Genomic DNA, 17,609 nt, shown 5'->3' on the forward strand with positions numbered 1-17,609 from the left:
TTTAATGTTCATCTAGTGGGTGATTAAGCCAATCTGCATCCTCTTGCAACCACCACATCAGTTTTATGTGGACTGACTCTTTAAAAATGATTTACAAACTGACTTTGGGAGGCTATCATGATTGTATTTATTGTACTGCTTAAAAAAAAGCACTCAGTAAAAGCCATTCATTTATGAATGAATTTAGCTGGAGGGATTGGTGTATAAACAGATGTACAGTACCAGATCATGACAAAGAGTCATATGTGAAAGCACATTGTGTTAATAGAACAGAAACACTGCAAGCAGAATATCTTTACCAGGTGGTAAACAGGGATCATCACAGTACTGGGAATACTGGTCTATTGATGATGATGGCAGGAGCATTCATGAAGATGATAATGAAAAAATAAAGGAAATATGTTAGCACTTTGCTGCAAAATCTTCAGCTAGGCGTACTATAGATAAGCAACAGAGAAGCATATCTATATGTCAAGCTAATGTGCATCTTTCAATAAACCAAGTTACTTGCTAGCTTGGAATTGTGGAAGATGTAGCTCAGAGCAGCTTAGAGTTGTAATAAATGCCATGCATTATTGCAGTGGACATTGCAATCCACTTGATAAGTAATTACAAAAAAACAGCCATACAAATGCAGAACACAAATCACAATGCAAAAGAAAACCTCATGACCCTTTATAATCTAGTGACAAAATGTTGTGGTTATTTATAAAACTAGAGCATAGAAAATGGAGGTGTTGGCCATTCATTCTAAAATTAATAAGTTAAAGTGTATGTATAGCCACAACATACACTATATTATCAAAAGTATTGGGATGCCTGCCTTTACGCATTCATAAACTTTAATGGCATTCCAGTCTTAAGCTGGCCATACACCTATAGATTATCTGCAGATTTTCTATGGTTAGATGGAAAAAGTGCAACAGATTTCTCCATGTCCGCTAAACTGTGTGGATGGAGGAATCTCCCACTTTTTCCATCTAACCATAGAAAATCTGCAGATAATCTATAGGTGTATGGCCAGTTTTAGTCTGTAGGGTTCAATATTGAGTTGCTCCACCCTTTGCAGCTATAACAGCTTCAGCTTCTGGGAAGGCTGTCCACAAGGTTTAGGAGTATGTCTATGGGAATGTTTGACCATTCTTCCAGAAGTGCATTTATGAGGTCAGGCACTAATGTGGATGAGAATGCCTGGCTCACAGTGTCCACTCAAATTCACCCCAAAGGTGGTCTATCGGGTTGAGGTCAAGTTCCTCCACCCCAAACTCGCTCATCCATGTCTTTATGAACCTTGCTTTGTGCACTGGTGGTGGGGGTATTATGGTGTGGGGTTGTTTTTCAGGGGTTGGGCTTGGCCCCTTAGTTCCAGTGAAGGGAACTCTTAAGCCGTCAGCATACAAATACATTTTGGACAATTTTATGCTCCCAATTTTGTGGGGACAATTTGGGGATGGCCCCTTCCTGTTCCAACATGACTGCGCACCAGTGCACAAAGCACGGTCTATAAAGACATAGATGGGTGAGTTTGGGGTGAAGTAACTTGACTGGCCTGCACAGAATCCTGACCTCAACCTGATAGAACACCTTTGGGATGAATTAGAGAGGACACTGCGAGTCAGGCCTTCTTGTGCACATCAGTGCCTGACCTCACAAATGCGCTTCTGGAAGAATGGTCAAACATTCCCATAGACACACTCCTAAACCTTGTGGACAGCCTTCCCAGAAGAGTTAAAGCTGTTGTAGCTGCAAAGGGTGGGTCAACTCAGTGTGGAACCCTGTAGACTGGGATGCCATTAAAATGCATGTGCATGTAAAGGCAGGTGTCTCTATACATTTGGTAATATAGTGTATATTTTCAGTTTTGGATGAAGTAGAGTAGGTTAAAACTCCTGTCAGGTTAAGTTTTGCTGTCTGTATCACAGTGAGACAATTTTCCTTCACTTCCTGTCCTGGAGGAGCAAAAGAAAGTGACTTGAAATCTCTCTAAAATGAGGAGAAATTCCCCCTTATACAGTTGTCACCTGAACAATTATCTTTATTGGAAGATTTTCCCTCACCACTTGCCCTGGTGACAAGTGTGAATTGTTCCTATTTTTTTCTGTCTTTGTGACAATAGTCACCAGGACAAATAAAAGGACATATCTGGCCAATGCAGACACAGACAGCAAAAAAAAGGAGACAAGGGTTCTAATTCTTCCATACTATCCAAAATTAAAAGAAAAAAAGTTGTGACTATACATAAAGCAATCTGATAAGATAGTTTGGACAGCATTTTTTTTCCCTTCTAGTTTTATTGATCATTAAATAACACAAGTACAAACACAAAACATAAATCATTTTTAATTTCATAGTTGTACTTATAAAGTATACTAATTACATAATGTAAAGTAACTTACCCTTTTTGTTGCCCTTAGATTAAAAACTATAAATTTGAGCCAGGCCTTCTATATCAGTAGGGTAAATTGTCATAGAATGACACATAATAAATATGTATTCATATTGTTTAAAACAATTACTGTGGAACTGCGTTGTACATATTAAACATGTTTGGTGGGTAACTTGTGTTAAACGGTTACAACTTTATGCCTTACCTTCTTTCCAGCCGACTGTAATTTAATTAAGATTTTCTTAGGGCCATGATTTGAAGAGAATATATTAGCAATTGGTAGATATGCCTAAAAATGAGCAATTTGGTCATGAAAAAATGCTTGCTGGAAGCAACAAGACCAAATACTAAAATAATTGCTGGTATCTGACAGAACAAAACAAAATATGTTTAACCAATATCTTTGTGTGCTATTGATATAAAAAAAATGGGATGAGAGGACATGTACAAAGCGAGCTCTGCAATTCTCTGGCACCAGTTATAACACCCAATCCCTTATCCAGAACACTTACTACCCATTGGAGCCCTTAAGTCATGTCTAGGTGTCCATAAATGCTGCAATAGTACATCCACAATAAATGTCACAAACAGGTCAACCAAAGAGACCAGCTAAGCTGCAGCTAAGATGGTGCTGGCAAACCCGGACACAGAAGACACCTTTAAGACTTCACCTTTTGCTGAGGATGAAATGGTAATGCATATCCAAACTTTCCCTGTCAGGACTTTGTGGTTCATTCAAATCTACTGGAAAAGGTCGACCACATGTTACAATGGACATTGCATGCCACATTGAAACAGATAACATAAAAATCTCTCAGGAGTAATGCATGGTCAACGTGAGAACTGCTAATCTTGATGCCCACTTGGATGATGCTAATGCATAATGTGCATAATAGTGACATTTCTTCCCTCAAAGATAAAAAAAAATTCCTGTTTTTTAAAATGAAGGGTTCTGGAAACTGTTCCAGGTGGTCTAATTTGCACATTAGGGCCTGCTCGAGACCATTACCCAGACCTCAGTGCTATTACAATAGGCTTGTTTCAAAAGTTCTTCCTATCCATTCCATTTCATTGAAGCACCTGGAGTTTGAAAGGATCCACAGGGCCCTAAACCAGAAAAAGCAGAAAGCATGGATATATCCAGGGATATAATTGTAAAGCTCTTTTTTTTTACTGTATGCATCAAATAAATTATCCTGTAGAAGGTACATGAATAACAGAAACTGTTCTTCCAGAGCCATCCTTATTGTCACTATAAATTTGTATGTATGCATTATATCACATGCAAATGTGATTATTATTGTCTGAATGTTTTGCACTGTTACTCTTGTTTATGCTGAGGAACATCATATTGTGCATACGATGATTGGGGTGATTGGCCACTGAAAAATACTTAATATTATTATTTATTATTATTTTATGCTTTTATTGTGGACATCACAGCTACCATATTTTGCTTCTATAAGAGCATATAGGCTGAAACCTGAATCAAATTTCCATATGGTGGGCGAATGCTCCGTGAACACAGTGAGTTTGCCTATTGAAGTGACAGAATGGCCATATGATACCCTGTATATGTGAAGAACTTTCACAATGCATACCCCATAAAGCAGAAACTTATATTTTGTTGCATATGTCTAAATAGATAGTTATCGCTTCAGAATGGCTGTCTTGAACAAGAAAATGTTATCTAATGAGGTGGTGCACAGCGCCTAGACACACAAGGATTATTTTTTATCTCATTTCATTTCATTATCTTTGTTAGTGCCCATGTTGGTTGAATAGATTCAAATCGTTTTACATTTGAAGTGTTCTGTCAGTATAACCCAAAAAATTTGGATGTACAAAGACATCTGTAAAACAATATTTTAAATGTAATGACGATCTGTAATCCTGACAATCTGTGGAGATCTAAATAATTATTGTATGCCTGTCACTCATTTGGTTTAGGGTTCACATTGTTGGCTTTAGTAAAGTTGATGATGAATAATGTATATTGAAGATCTATGCTTTGTGGCAGCTTTGTTGTAATAGATTGGTATAAGAGGATAGGGGATATGTCTCAATAGCCATACATCCAACAAACCAGAATGTTTTAATGTTTAAAAGCTTACACTATTCGGCGATAATATACGCAGGGCAGTGTTATTGGCACATATTGCTAAAAAACGGAAAATCCCTTTATGTTTTCTATCTCTCGATATTAAGAGGGCATTTGACACAGTATCCTGGCAATATATGCAATATTCATTACAAAAATGGGGTTTTGGACCCCACTTTTTAACATGGATCAAAGCATTATATAATAAACCCAAAGCCTATATAAAATATGCTGGATACAAATCTGAAGCCTTTAATATCGAAAGAGGTACCCGACAGGGTTGCCCATTATATCCCTTATTATTTGCCCTTATACTCGAACCCATGGCCCAATACATCAGAACAAACCAAACTATAACTGGCATTGAAGTAGGAGGTATTACACACAAATTATGTATATTTGCAGACGATATATTACTTTTTCTATCATCACCACAGGTCTCTGGTCCTAACTTAATACCAGCTCTTGATGGATTTGCAGCCCTATCCGGCCTTATGATTAATCCTAAGAAATGCCTAGTGCTTAATATTTCACTCACAAACATGGAATTGATCCCGGCTAGGGCTGCACTCCCATTCACATGGGCAGAAAAATCAATCCCATATCTTGGAATTCATTTACCAGCATCTCATTCTGACTTATTCTCAACCAATTATCCTCCTGTATTAAGACAGATCACAAATCTAATAAAAAATGGTCGCAACTTCCTTTATCCTGGATGGGGAAGATTAATGCAATCAAAATGACTATTCTACCCAAATTGCTTTATCTATTCAGAGTCCTCCCTATTGCAATTCCTTCCTATTTTTTGAGAATAGTACAAAAAAGAGCAACTTCGTTTATATGGGGCTCTTCTAAACCACGTATACCTATACACACACTACATCTTCCCAAAAATAAAGGAGGCCTGGGATACCCTAATTTTACTAACTACTACAGAGCAGCACATTTGGCCAGTCTGTCCAAATACCATGCAAAACAGGAAATCCCATTATGGGTATTTATAGAGGCTTCAGAAAATGACCCTCTATTAATATCAAATTTATTATGGCTTGATCCTAAAGACCGCTTTAAAATTCATAATCCCATAACTAAACACTTCTTATCTCTCTGGGATAAACTAAAAACCAAATATCAGTTACAATCTCCACACAATCCTCTCCTTTCTTTTATCAGAAATCCGGCCTTTTATCCGGCATGGATCTACCCAAATTCTTTTAAAGCTTGGACAACATCAGGCATTCAGACACTAAATGACTTCATAGCATCTAAATCATTCCTTTCATTCCCATCGCTTAGAGAAAAATATGATCTACCAAACTCTGAGATATTTAGATATCTCCAAATCAAAAATTTCTATACACCATTCCTAAAGGGGGATACACCATTATCCCAATTATCCATTTTTGAATCAATCTGTACAAAAGATCCATTTGCTAAAGGTACAATTTCATCACTTTATAATCAATTATATGGAGTAGCAAATCTTAATAGACCCTCTTACGTTCAGAGGTGGGAGGAGGACCTGGGACGAACTTTAGAAGACACGGACTGGTCTAACATATGGCTCACATCTAAGTCATCTTCACCCAACATCTTAGCACTAGAGACAAATTATAAAGTCCTAACTCGCTGGTACCTTGTACCCGCTAGAGTGGCAAAATATTCACCTAATACCTCAGCTCTTTGTTTTCGAGGATGCCCAGAAATAGGCACATATTTACACATATGGTGGACGTGCCCAGTAATCCAAACCTTCTGGAAGGAAGTCTTCGTGATTGCATCTAAAATATTTAAAAAAATAATACAACCAGATCCATATTTAACTTTACTTAATCTAAAACCGGAATGGTTAACACTCTCTCAATTCAAACTAATGATCCAACTAATAACGGCTGCAAAACAAACAGTGGCCAAGGCATGGAAATCTCCTACATTGGTACTAGCAGAAACAATTCACAGAATGAATAATACAATGTCCCATGCTAAGATGGTAGCCATCGATCAAAATCAAATTCCAAAATTTGAAAAACTTTGGCATCCTTGGATAAAACAACAGTTCCTGTCAAACTTCAATGACTCTGTCCTGTTGCCATGGTAACAGATTAAATGACTTACAGAGATGCCCATTCTAAGGCTTCAAAGAGAACTAAAAAGAATAATAAACTGACGAGCGGGACAACCTTGTGGACCATACCTCTACCTTTCAACCCTTTTTCTTCTTTCTCTTTCCTTTTCTCCACCTTACGATTAAAGCTCATTATCAGAATTTATTTGACCTATATACACTCTACTTGTAAACAATATGTATAGTAGGTATAAATCATTTAAATACCTACAAAAGTAACTAAGGAAATTATATATATCTTTAATTTAGGTTTACGTGAACCCAATGTTTAATATTTGAAATTTCATGATATTTACCTATATAAACCCTACTGTAAAACAATGAGCTTACTTTATAGATCCTTGTAAACTTACTTTATGTATCTTTATAACATTGTATACTCAATAAACTTCTTTTGACAAGGAAAAGCTTACACTATTCTGATCAAAGAGGATCAGTGGGTGTCTCTCATCCTGTTTTCTGCCTCTAGGAAGTCAAAATGATTTCAGGACTTTGCAACCTGTGTGCCCATATGCCTATATACAAGGTTTCAACCATATAGGCATCTATGGTGTAATCTACATGATTAGCATAAGAAGCAGCAAAAGTGCCTATTCCTCAGTTAATAAATTATAGAGAGGGCAACAAGTCAGTCTATGGGTGTCAAGAATAAATGTGTGCTGCATAGATGTGTACACAAGGGGATAATTATTGTGCAGTTTGCATTTGAAAATGTATTAAGGAAGCATAATGTGTTATTAATATATTTTCAGATACTGGGAGAGAAGCCCATCATGAAAGAGAATGTGATGACAGTTGCATGTGACCTTACGTATACTGTATGCTGAAATCTTTTAGGTTGCAGAAATTACTGTAAGCTTTACAGGTTCAAAATATGTAAAGAATATGTCATGTAAAGAAAACTTGGTTTGTCTGACAAGCTGAATAGAAAAATTGCTTGAGGGGATGTTAAAAAAACCCCAAAAAACATATTGATTGCAGACAGTAGAAAAAACTTTTAATGGGACATGGGTATACTAAAACCACTTTTTGCATTACTTCTGAGGAATAAATATGATTGAAGCGTGAAGCCCTGATCCCTTAGCTTGACACACGCTATGCTCCCCTCTATTACATTGCCACCTATATTTCAACTGTACAAATATGTGAGTTAAAGTGGTAGTAAAGTCATGATATATAATATTCACTGACAGCAGGGTTTTTATAACAGAAGAGACCCTAAGGCTTAATGTACACGGGACGTTTTACAACCTCTCCTGAACGATTTAACTTGACAGATAGTAACCCACGTTTAAAACATCTATTTTGCCGTGTTTACATGCCACGTTTAGCCGCGTTTAGCCGCGTTTTCGTTTAGAAGCATTTGAAAAAAAAATGTATTTTTTTTTCAAAATAGTCAAAAATGAAAAAGGCCTGTAAACGAAACGTGGCTAAATGCCAGTTACCATGTTTAGACGCATTTAGAAGCGTTCAACACTTGAAATGCCTCTAAACTCAGCGTCTGAACTAATTTTTTGCTTTCCAAAAAAGGCCTCTAAACTCAACTGCCTAAAAATGACATTAAACGAACCTGTGTACATGTACTGATAAGATAACATTGGATGAGTTCAGGGGCAGCTGATAAAAGCAGCCAACTGCCTCTGAACGTCCATTTACCAGCAGCAGTGTACATGGGGCCTAATAGTCTCTTCTGTCATAAATGTTCCCCCTGCCTGGCAGCAATAATGTGATTTGTGATTCCCATGCCCATGTGTGGGAGTGACATCACCGCAGCCCGGCCATTCAAGTGGCCAAAGATAGAGAACCCGGAAGGAAATCCAGGCAAAATGGATGCTCAAGGACCAGGGGGGAGCCGTGACAGCCCACCACTGGAGGGCTCCATTTTCAGGTAAGTCTGTCATAATGTGCTAGCGTGCATTATAACTTAATCCTGCAGGAGGACCAGCTTTTTTATTTTTAAAACATGACTTTTCTACCAATTTAAGTGAAGGGATGATTCACAAAAATGTATTTTAAATCACAATATTTTTTTTAAGTTTTTATGTTATAAATGCCCCACAATGGCAAACTGTGAGCAGTTATGCACTAACATATTAAACTGTACAATATTAGGCAACAAAATAAAACATTCCACAGAAGAACAATGGATGACAAACTACATAGTTATATAGTTAGTCTGATTGAAAAAAAGACACAAGTCCATCTAGTTCAACCAATAAAAAAAAAACACACACACACACAAATAGAAAATCTCCATATACACAGTCCTATACCCAAAGTTGATCCAGTTAGTTCACGTTGTCATGAAAGTGCCAAAATACAAGACAATACAAAAACTGTTGCTATTAAAATGAAATTGTAAAACCAACACAGTCTGTGTCTTGTCAAGTGCCTCTGCATACTCAATGCAACAATTTGTGTGAATTACATTGTCACCACATGAAGCAAAGAGAGGGCAAAAAAGGGGGTGGAGAGGGAAGGAAGCTGGTGGTGGGGAAAGTATTTATAGCAATTTTGGAAACAAGAAATAAGAATGATGTTTCCAGAGCCACACTAGTTCACCGATAAGTATTGAAATCAAGGATACAATGTTTTGTCAAATTTCAACTGGTTACAGGAGAGTTTGTCATTCATCATTATCCAATTTAATTTCTGTTTGGTATAGTAAAACAATACCACCAACTGGTTCCAGCTCCATGCTATTGCAATTCTGGCTGCTAAAGATATGTAGGATATTAATTAAAACATGTTTGGGGGAATATCTATTTTCTAAAACAGTGCGATTTCATGTGCTCTTGAATTGTTAACCCCGATTACAGAGTGTATAAGATTTAAAAGCCTAATCCAAAGTCTAGCTACTTTAGGACACTGCCACCAAACATGATGCCTAATCAGCCACAACCACAGGAACAGTAAGATGATGCTTGTGGGCACATTTTAGCCACTCCAAGGCTACTTTCACACTGAAGCGTTGCGGGCGCTGGCGGTAAAGTGCCGCTATATTTAGCGGTGCTTTACTGTCGTTTTAGCGGCGCTATTCAGCCGCTAGCGGGGCAGTTTTAACCCCCGCTAGTGGCCGGAAAAGGGTTAAAACCGCCCGCAAAGTGCCGCTGCACTGCAGGCGGGTTTGGAGCGCTGCCCCATTGTTCTCAATGGGAAGGGGCACTTTAGGAGCGGTAAATACACCACTCCTACAGCGCTCCAAAGATGCGGCTTGCAGGACTTTTTAGACCGCCCTGCAAGCGCACCGATCCAGTGTGAAAGCCCTCGGGGCTTTCACATTGGAGTGCATTGAGCATCTCTTTCAGGGCGCTTTGTAGGCACTATTTTTAGCAGTTTAGCGCCTGCAAAGCGCCTCAGTGTGAAAGGGGCCTAATGGGGAACGTGTGTCACTTCAGAAATGTATTTTAGGTTTTTTTTAGTGTGTGAAGAGTTAGAACCTAAGACAGTTGTTAAACATTGTCAGTGTTCCCTGTGGGGAGATTTCCCCTCACTACCTGGACAGAAAGTAAGTGGAAATAATTCCAATGGGAAATAAACAGCAATAAAAAAAATACATTTTGTTAAGGAGACTTCCTCCCACTCCCTATTCTTTCTGACAACTATTAGCTAGACAGGGCATAAGGGGTTGTCATAGTCACAGAAAGCAAATGGTTTTGACCCTATTTTACTCAATCTAGAAACACTTTTGGCTGAAACTAGGCTCTAACCAACACCTCTGCCAGTCTGACTCAGAAATGTCAGAAACAGGTTACAGGAAAGAAAGGTTATCAATAAATGGAAAATTACAGACTTTTTACATATTCAAGGCTGCCAGTTATTCTCAAAGGAATTCTAACAACAAATAATTACACACCGACCATTTCAGGGATTTGTATTAAGCACTGGTAGCAAGCCTAATGATATAAACAAATGACATTTGTATTTATCTTTGCATTATTTCCATATCTACAGTACTATCAAATTAAAATCATGGTGTATGGGAAGGAAATCAAATAACGAGAGTCATGTATTTGTAGCAAACAAATGAAAATGAACACTAAATATAAATTTACATTTCATTATCTCCATATGAATAGGGCATTGACAATGCCAGAAACTTTATTACATTTGGTGCTGAAATTAAACCTTCTGTCATTTTTTAGGAAGACAGAAGTCTTTTTCCATGAATAGAAGTAATAAACTACAATTCTTCAGCTCAAGGAAAGATAATGTAGATTAATCAGGAAATGGATAACAATTGTATTTTCTTAATCTGGTAGTTATTACAGAACTGAAGCCAGCTAAAAATAGCTTCCACTGTGCATCATTTTCAAGTCGTGTAATATAAAAATATTTGGTTGGTTGGTTGTTGCTATTTTTACATTTTTCTTAGATATTTTAAAAATGTTTAAACTTTTTTTAAAGTTTGTGTATTTTGATTATGATCACATAATAATACAATAAAGGACAACATTTGTTTTTGCCAGTTTTAGTCTTTTATCTGCACTCATTCATACAGTAGAGTAAACTTTGCATACTAGTTAATAAAGTAAGGCAGTACATAAGAATAGGGATTCGATTTGGGTGCACCATTACCATGAGTTTGCAGCGAAGCTCACATGTATATGGTTTGCAGACCCAGCAAAATCATGTGTGCATCTGCTAGAATGAGAACAATTGGCTGCATGGCCTTCGAACTTAGGTCAGTTGGCTAAAAGGGACAATATGGTAGCTTTTGGATAAGCCAGCTCCCTCACTAGAGGGAGTGAGGTAACAGCAGCCATAAAAATAATGTGTTTAAGCTGTGGAAAATATAGGGACTACTGTTGATAAGGGACAGATTAGTGTAGGGCTTGTTGACACTGGCAGGTCTGGTAAAGTCAATGAATAATATTTAATATCATGGAGGTGGCAAACTGCTGTTCATCTTGGAGCATAGGGTGGTGGGGGTAGGGGAGAGTTGTTACCTTTTTTTCATCTTGCAACTTCTTTACAACCTGTTACTATCTAAATGCACTACAGTGATAACAAGCTGCATGTGTATCACAGGCATTTTTTTTTAAAGCAGACCTTATATGAAAATGGAAGGTACGTTCTGATGAAAGCCTTTTATCCCCCAAGGTCAAATTACCTGCAAAGTCAATTGAAAATAAGCTGTTGCTAAAAATCCAAAAAAAATAATACTTGCCTCGCCCCTGGCTTCTGAAGCTTCCAAGTGGCCTGGGTGATGTCATTGTGCCATGCCTCTGCCTCCTGGGATAGCAGGGCCCTCGAAATCCAACAGAAAGGCATTATATCCCATTATGGGGAAGTGTTTGTGTGGGATTTTGATCCCCTAGCTATCCCAGGAGGCAGTGGTGGGACACAGTGACTATAACTCTTAGAAGCATTGGAATTTGGGTCCAAGGTTTTTTTAGCAACAATTGTATTTTTAAATCACAATCGATTTGTTTTTGGGAGTGGGGGCTTTACATTGAGAAGACCTTCCATTTTCATAGAATAGCAGTGGAATATGCCTGGGCAATGTGCATCAGCACAGGAGCTTATATTTTCATTTGAGAAAGCATTGAACAGGTTATTTATTGGAAGGAGATTGTGAGAGACAGGGGCAGAGAGCTGTCATTCCATAATACAACGTGCCTCAAAGTGCCAGTATAAACAGATGTTATTTTAATGAAATCTAGTCATTAAAATAAAAATAGGCTTTCTAAATGATATTACCATGCTTATGTTTATGAGATTTAGTGGTTGCCTGTACATCGACTTTAACAAGTTCTTTGAATTGTAGTACTACAGTACATTTCATTATGTTCACTGCTTGTGTGCAAAAGCAGATTTGGTTTAGATTATAATGTTTAACTTGGGTGTTTATTAGAGAACATCAAACAGTTGTTGCTGATGGTCTGTTCAAGCACTGCCATTTTTGCAGGAGCACCTGCATCATTTGAAAAAAAAAAAAAATTCAAAACACTATGCACCCAAAACACTGCACATCCAACCTTCTGTCATATCCCAGGATACCCACAAAATGTTTTTCTTAACTAAACATATGTAAAATAAATGTATAAATGCATTGATTGTTTCAGTAATAGTAGGTTTTTGGTAGTCCTCTGTGATCCTGGTAGAATTTGTTTTAATAAATGTCAGCTTTTGCACTACAAACCCTGTAGCCCCCTCGGTGTGCTGAATGCCCTTCCTGACTTGAGTGCAGCAGAGCAGGCTAGTACCTTAAGTGCATATTGGGCAGCCTCCAACCAGTGGTACAGCCTTGATATCCTTGGAATGTTTGCAAGCATTTTTGTTACAGACTTGCCATCCCTGCCCATGCTTGGGCATGCATTTGCTTGACCTGGGCAGGGACAACTTATGAAGAAGAAAGTTTAAAAAATATTTTAAATAAAAAATATAATAGTGATGGTGGGTGATAAAATGTTAATGTCACACTGCCAAGGCCCTGAACTAATGGAAGGGGGCTGTGTTAGCCAGCTGTATAGAAGTTGGCATACAAGCACTGGGAATGTGGGGAATTGGGAGACATTTTCATATTTTCGCTTCAGCAAAAACCTGGCATGGGAAGGTCATTGGGGACAGTGGGGTAGGTATTGGCAAGGGCTGCTTTGAGTTTTAGGGCTTCACTCTAGCAAAGGGTAGGCAGCCTATGGCTGTATGATTGTAAGCTTCATTTGTGTTTCTGCTGTCTTCCCTTCCCCTCTTGTGCCTGGAGAAAGAATCTCAGAAAAAGGGCGATTGAAATAAGTCTTCCCGCAGATGCGGTGACACCACAAATTCCGATTTGGTTCTGCTTCCCAGCTGCCATTATACTTATCCAGTTTGACATGCATGCCAGCAAGTGTTTGCTTGCCCAGGGCAGGGATGACTTTATGGAGAAAAACAAACTAAAAGAGGAGAGCCTCTCCTCTTGCCATTAGCTCATGGAAGGAGGATGGAAGAAGAAAAAAATAAGGGAAGGAGGAGTATAGTAAGGAGGAGGTGGTGGAGGAGGGGAAGGATAAGGAGGAGGGAGAGGTTACATTAGCAAGGCTTGGCCTCTGCTACATCCATCTGGCAGCACCCCCCCCCCCTTTTTATCCTTTTCTGTGTTTTTTTTTCTGGGTGGTCCTGATTTGGGGAAGGATGGGCAGCCTATTGCTGTAGGATTCTTCACAAAGTGTTTGCTGTTGCCTACAGCCCCATACATACCTTTAGATTTTCTGCAGATTTTTGTCTTCAGATTTACCAAAGCCATATAATATGAGGTCAAACCTTAAGAGTTTCAATTTGTATGCAATCAGGCAGGCCCTTGTACTACATGGTTTTGGTAAATCTGAAGACAAAAATCTGCAGAAAATCGAATAGTGTGCATGGGGTCTAACATTCCCCTAGCCATAATAATTCGTGCCTCTATTTACTGTTCCTGCCCCTCTACCTGGATCTTAGAAGGCAGCCTATAGCTTCAGGTTTATTCCTCTGTAGCTATGCCTCCAGTGCTCTGACTATAATTAAATAAATTAATACTTAAAAAAATGGCCGCTAAGTGCCTGCTAGGAGAAGGATTATGCAGTCAAAGCAAATGAATTGTAGATGTTCCTGTATGCTGAATATAGCATTAATACCAAAGAAAAAATAAACATAAAAAATAAATGTACAAATACTGTATTTTATAAAACCTGTTAAAAATTAAAAAATTAAAACAAAGTATAAACAAAAAAAAAGTACAGCTAGAAATCTCTCACTCTGTGGCCACTCAGTCTAAGAACTTTCTGCTGGATTATATTGGAATGGTTGCAGCACAAAGAGCATGGAAAAAGTAGAGCTCAGACTGCCAAACTTGATGGTGTTTATAGTTTAGCTGTATTGTGCAACTGCAAATGAACCCTCTCAGACAGTACACTGGCTGCAGGGCATACTGTGCATGCTCTTGCAGGTGGTCCAGCCGTGACACCCAATTATCCATGAATCCTCCCTACTGAGACTGTCCACATCAGCCACATCAGATGTCAAGAAATATGTAGTTCAGGAGTTGCTTATGAGTGCTTCCTGCAGCTGGGCCTGGCCGCTTTGATTTGAAAGAAAAAACACTCTCAGTGATCAGAGGATTAGAGGCACATTGGACTTCAGAGGGCATCCTTGTCAGCTTCAGGAAGCCTCCAAACAGTTTCTTAGGTTACACTTCATCAAGGTGCTGCATTTTGGGCGCCCTCTGGGATGGTGGCAATAGATCTGCCATTTCACCCTTGTATTGTGGCTCTAATAGGATGACTATCCAATACTGGTCCCTTTCTTTGCTGACCCAGATCTTGTAATCCTTGTGTAATCTTGTAATCCTTTGTCACAAATTGCCTTCAGTAGATCACCCAAAGTCTTCCCCAATTGCACCCTACCTATGTACAACTTCTGGGGTTAGGGAAGGGTGAAACAGCCCCATTGAAGTCACCCTCATTGCCTCTTTCTCCTCACTGCCAGCACTCCAAGCCTCATTCTCCTCAGATTCCTCCTCTGCCTCTTGTTGCCTCATTGCATTCCACATGCTTGTGGAGAGCTGGGCACTGTGATGTAACACAAGCCATAAACTCATGGATAGGGGTAATTGCAGGAGCTGGAAATCAGGCATTTTTTTCTCCCTCTTCTGCAGCAGCTGCAGATAAGGTACATGCCTTAGGAAGGATGCTGCTGGAGTTGGAAGGGATGTTGGATAATCCTGCATAGGATCAAGCCCCTGCTGGACCATCCCAGAATGGCCCACAACCCTTGTCCTTGAGAAGAACTAGAGGGGGAGGAAAGGGGGTAGGAGATGTAGGAAGAAGGTGAGCAGGAAGTGAAGGAGGAATGAGAGAAAAAATAGGGGGAGAAAGAAGGTAAGGGAGAGGGAAAGTGGGAAAGTTTAGATTAGCAACACTCATTTACCTCTATTTGCTCCTACCTTTACCCTTATAGAACGTTCCCCTCCATTTGCTGTTGCCTCATTGTCCCCCTGTGTGTATATATATCTATATCTATCTATCTATCTATCTATCTATCTATCTATCTATCTATCTATCTATCTATCTATCTATCTATAAATAGATAGATAGATAGATATCTATATCTATCTATCTATATATAGATAGATAGATATAGATATAGATATAGAGCTATATATAGATATAGATATATATCTATATATCTATATATAGATATAGATATATATATATATATATATATATCTAGATATATATATCTAGATATATATATATATATCTAGATATATATATATATATATATATATATATATATATATATATATATCTAGATAAATATATATATAGCTATATATATATATATATACACTCACTGGTCACTTTACTAGGTACACCTTGCAGGACCCCTTTTGCATTCATAACTGCCTTAATTATTTGTGGCATAGACTCAACAAGGTGTTGGAGAAATTCCTCAGAGTTTTTGGTCCTTATTGACATGATAACACACAGTTGCTGTAGATTTGTCGGCTAAACATCCATGATGCGAATCTTCCGTTCCACCACATCCATCCCAAGGTACTTTATTGGATAGAGATCTGGTAACTTTGGAGGCCATTGGAGTAGAGTGTACTCATTGTCATGTTCAAGAAACCAGTTTGAGATAATATGAGCTTTGTAACTTGGTGCATTATCTTGAAGATGGGTACACTGTAGTCATAAAGGGATGGACATGGTCAGCAACAATACTCAGGTAGGCCGTGTCATTTAAATGATGCTCAGTTGGTACTAAGGGGCCCAAAGTGTGCCAAGAAAATATCTCTCACACCATTACACCACCAACAGCAGCCTGAACCATTGATACAAGGCAGGGTGCATCCATGCTTTCATGCTGTTTATGCCAAATTCTGACCCAACCACCTGAATGTCGCAGCTGAAATCGAAACTCAGCAGACCAGGCAACGTTTTTCCAATTCAATATTGTCCAATTTTGGTGAGCTTGTGCAAATCATAGCTTAAGTTTCCTGTTCTTAGCTGGTCTTCTTCTGCTTCAAGGTTCAATGTGTTGTGTGTTTAGAGATGGTATTCTGCATACCTTGGTTGTAACGAGTGGTTATTTGAGTTACTGTTGCCTTTCTATCATCTTGAATCAGTCTGCCTATTCCCCTCTGACCTCGGCCATCAACAAATGCATTTTCATCCACACAACTGCCGCTCACTGGATATTTTCTCTTTTTCAGACCATTCTCTGTAAACCCTAGAGATGGTTGTGCGTGAAACTCCCAGTAGATCCGCCGTTTTTTAAAAACTCAGACCAGCCCTTCTGGCATCAACAACCATGCCACGTTCAAAGTCACTTAAATCCCCTTTCTTCTCCATTCTGATGCTAGGTTTGAACTCCAGCAAGTCGTCTTCACCACGTCTAGATGCCTAAGTGCATAGAGTTGCTCCCATGTGATTGGCTGATTAGCAACTTGTGTTACTAAGCAATTAAACGGGTGTACCTAATAAAGTGGCCGGTTAGTGCAAAATATATATATATATATATATATATATATATATATATATATATATATATATATATATATTGTAAGAACTAGCATCAAATGTAGAGCTTGAAGGACACTGCCACTCACTGTTCCATCTTTTTAAGGGCTATGTTTGCCCATTTTTATTAAAAGAAAGTAAACACAAAGCATGAATTTCCCTCGCAGGGGTTTTCAGCATTTCTTTTCCCATCAACATAAACAGCATTTAGCCTATTTGGCTCTCACTTGCAGCACTGCCACTCTGACCTTACACTCCAGGCCCTTGTATGTCTCCTACAGACTGTTCACCGACCAACTTGGTGCACACAGCTAGCAGCCTCTTGTTGCACTGGCTCCCACATGGAGCCCTCCTGACTCCTGGACCAGGCCTCCTGTCTGCCGGGATGGAGCCCAGAACCATGGTCAGGTTATTACTAAAAGCACAGCACACACTTGACCAACGAGTATGCTGGCTGTTCTGAATACCTGGACCCAGGATTGGAGATTTCATCCCACCCAGGTCACTTTT

The 17,609-nt window shown here is 38.7% G+C and overlaps 1 protein-coding gene across 1 annotated transcript in view; it reads right to left on the minus strand.

Annotated features, from left to right (window-relative positions):
* The window catches only part of LOC141141259 (uncharacterized), a 1,017,917-nt gene that overhangs the window by 887,291 nt on the left and 113,017 nt on the right, over nucleotides 1-17,609 (minus strand). The window contains exon 3 of the mRNA XM_073628940.1: nucleotides 300-341. Within this exon, the coding sequence (XP_073485041.1) occupies nucleotides 300-341 (42 nt within the window). The remainder of the gene's footprint in view (nucleotides 1-299; nucleotides 342-17,609) is intronic.

Source organism: Aquarana catesbeiana, linkage group LG04, assembly GCF_042186555.1.
Source record: "Aquarana catesbeiana isolate 2022-GZ linkage group LG04, ASM4218655v1, whole genome shotgun sequence".
Taxonomy (NCBI): Eukaryota; Metazoa; Chordata; class Amphibia; order Anura; family Ranidae; genus Aquarana; species Aquarana catesbeiana.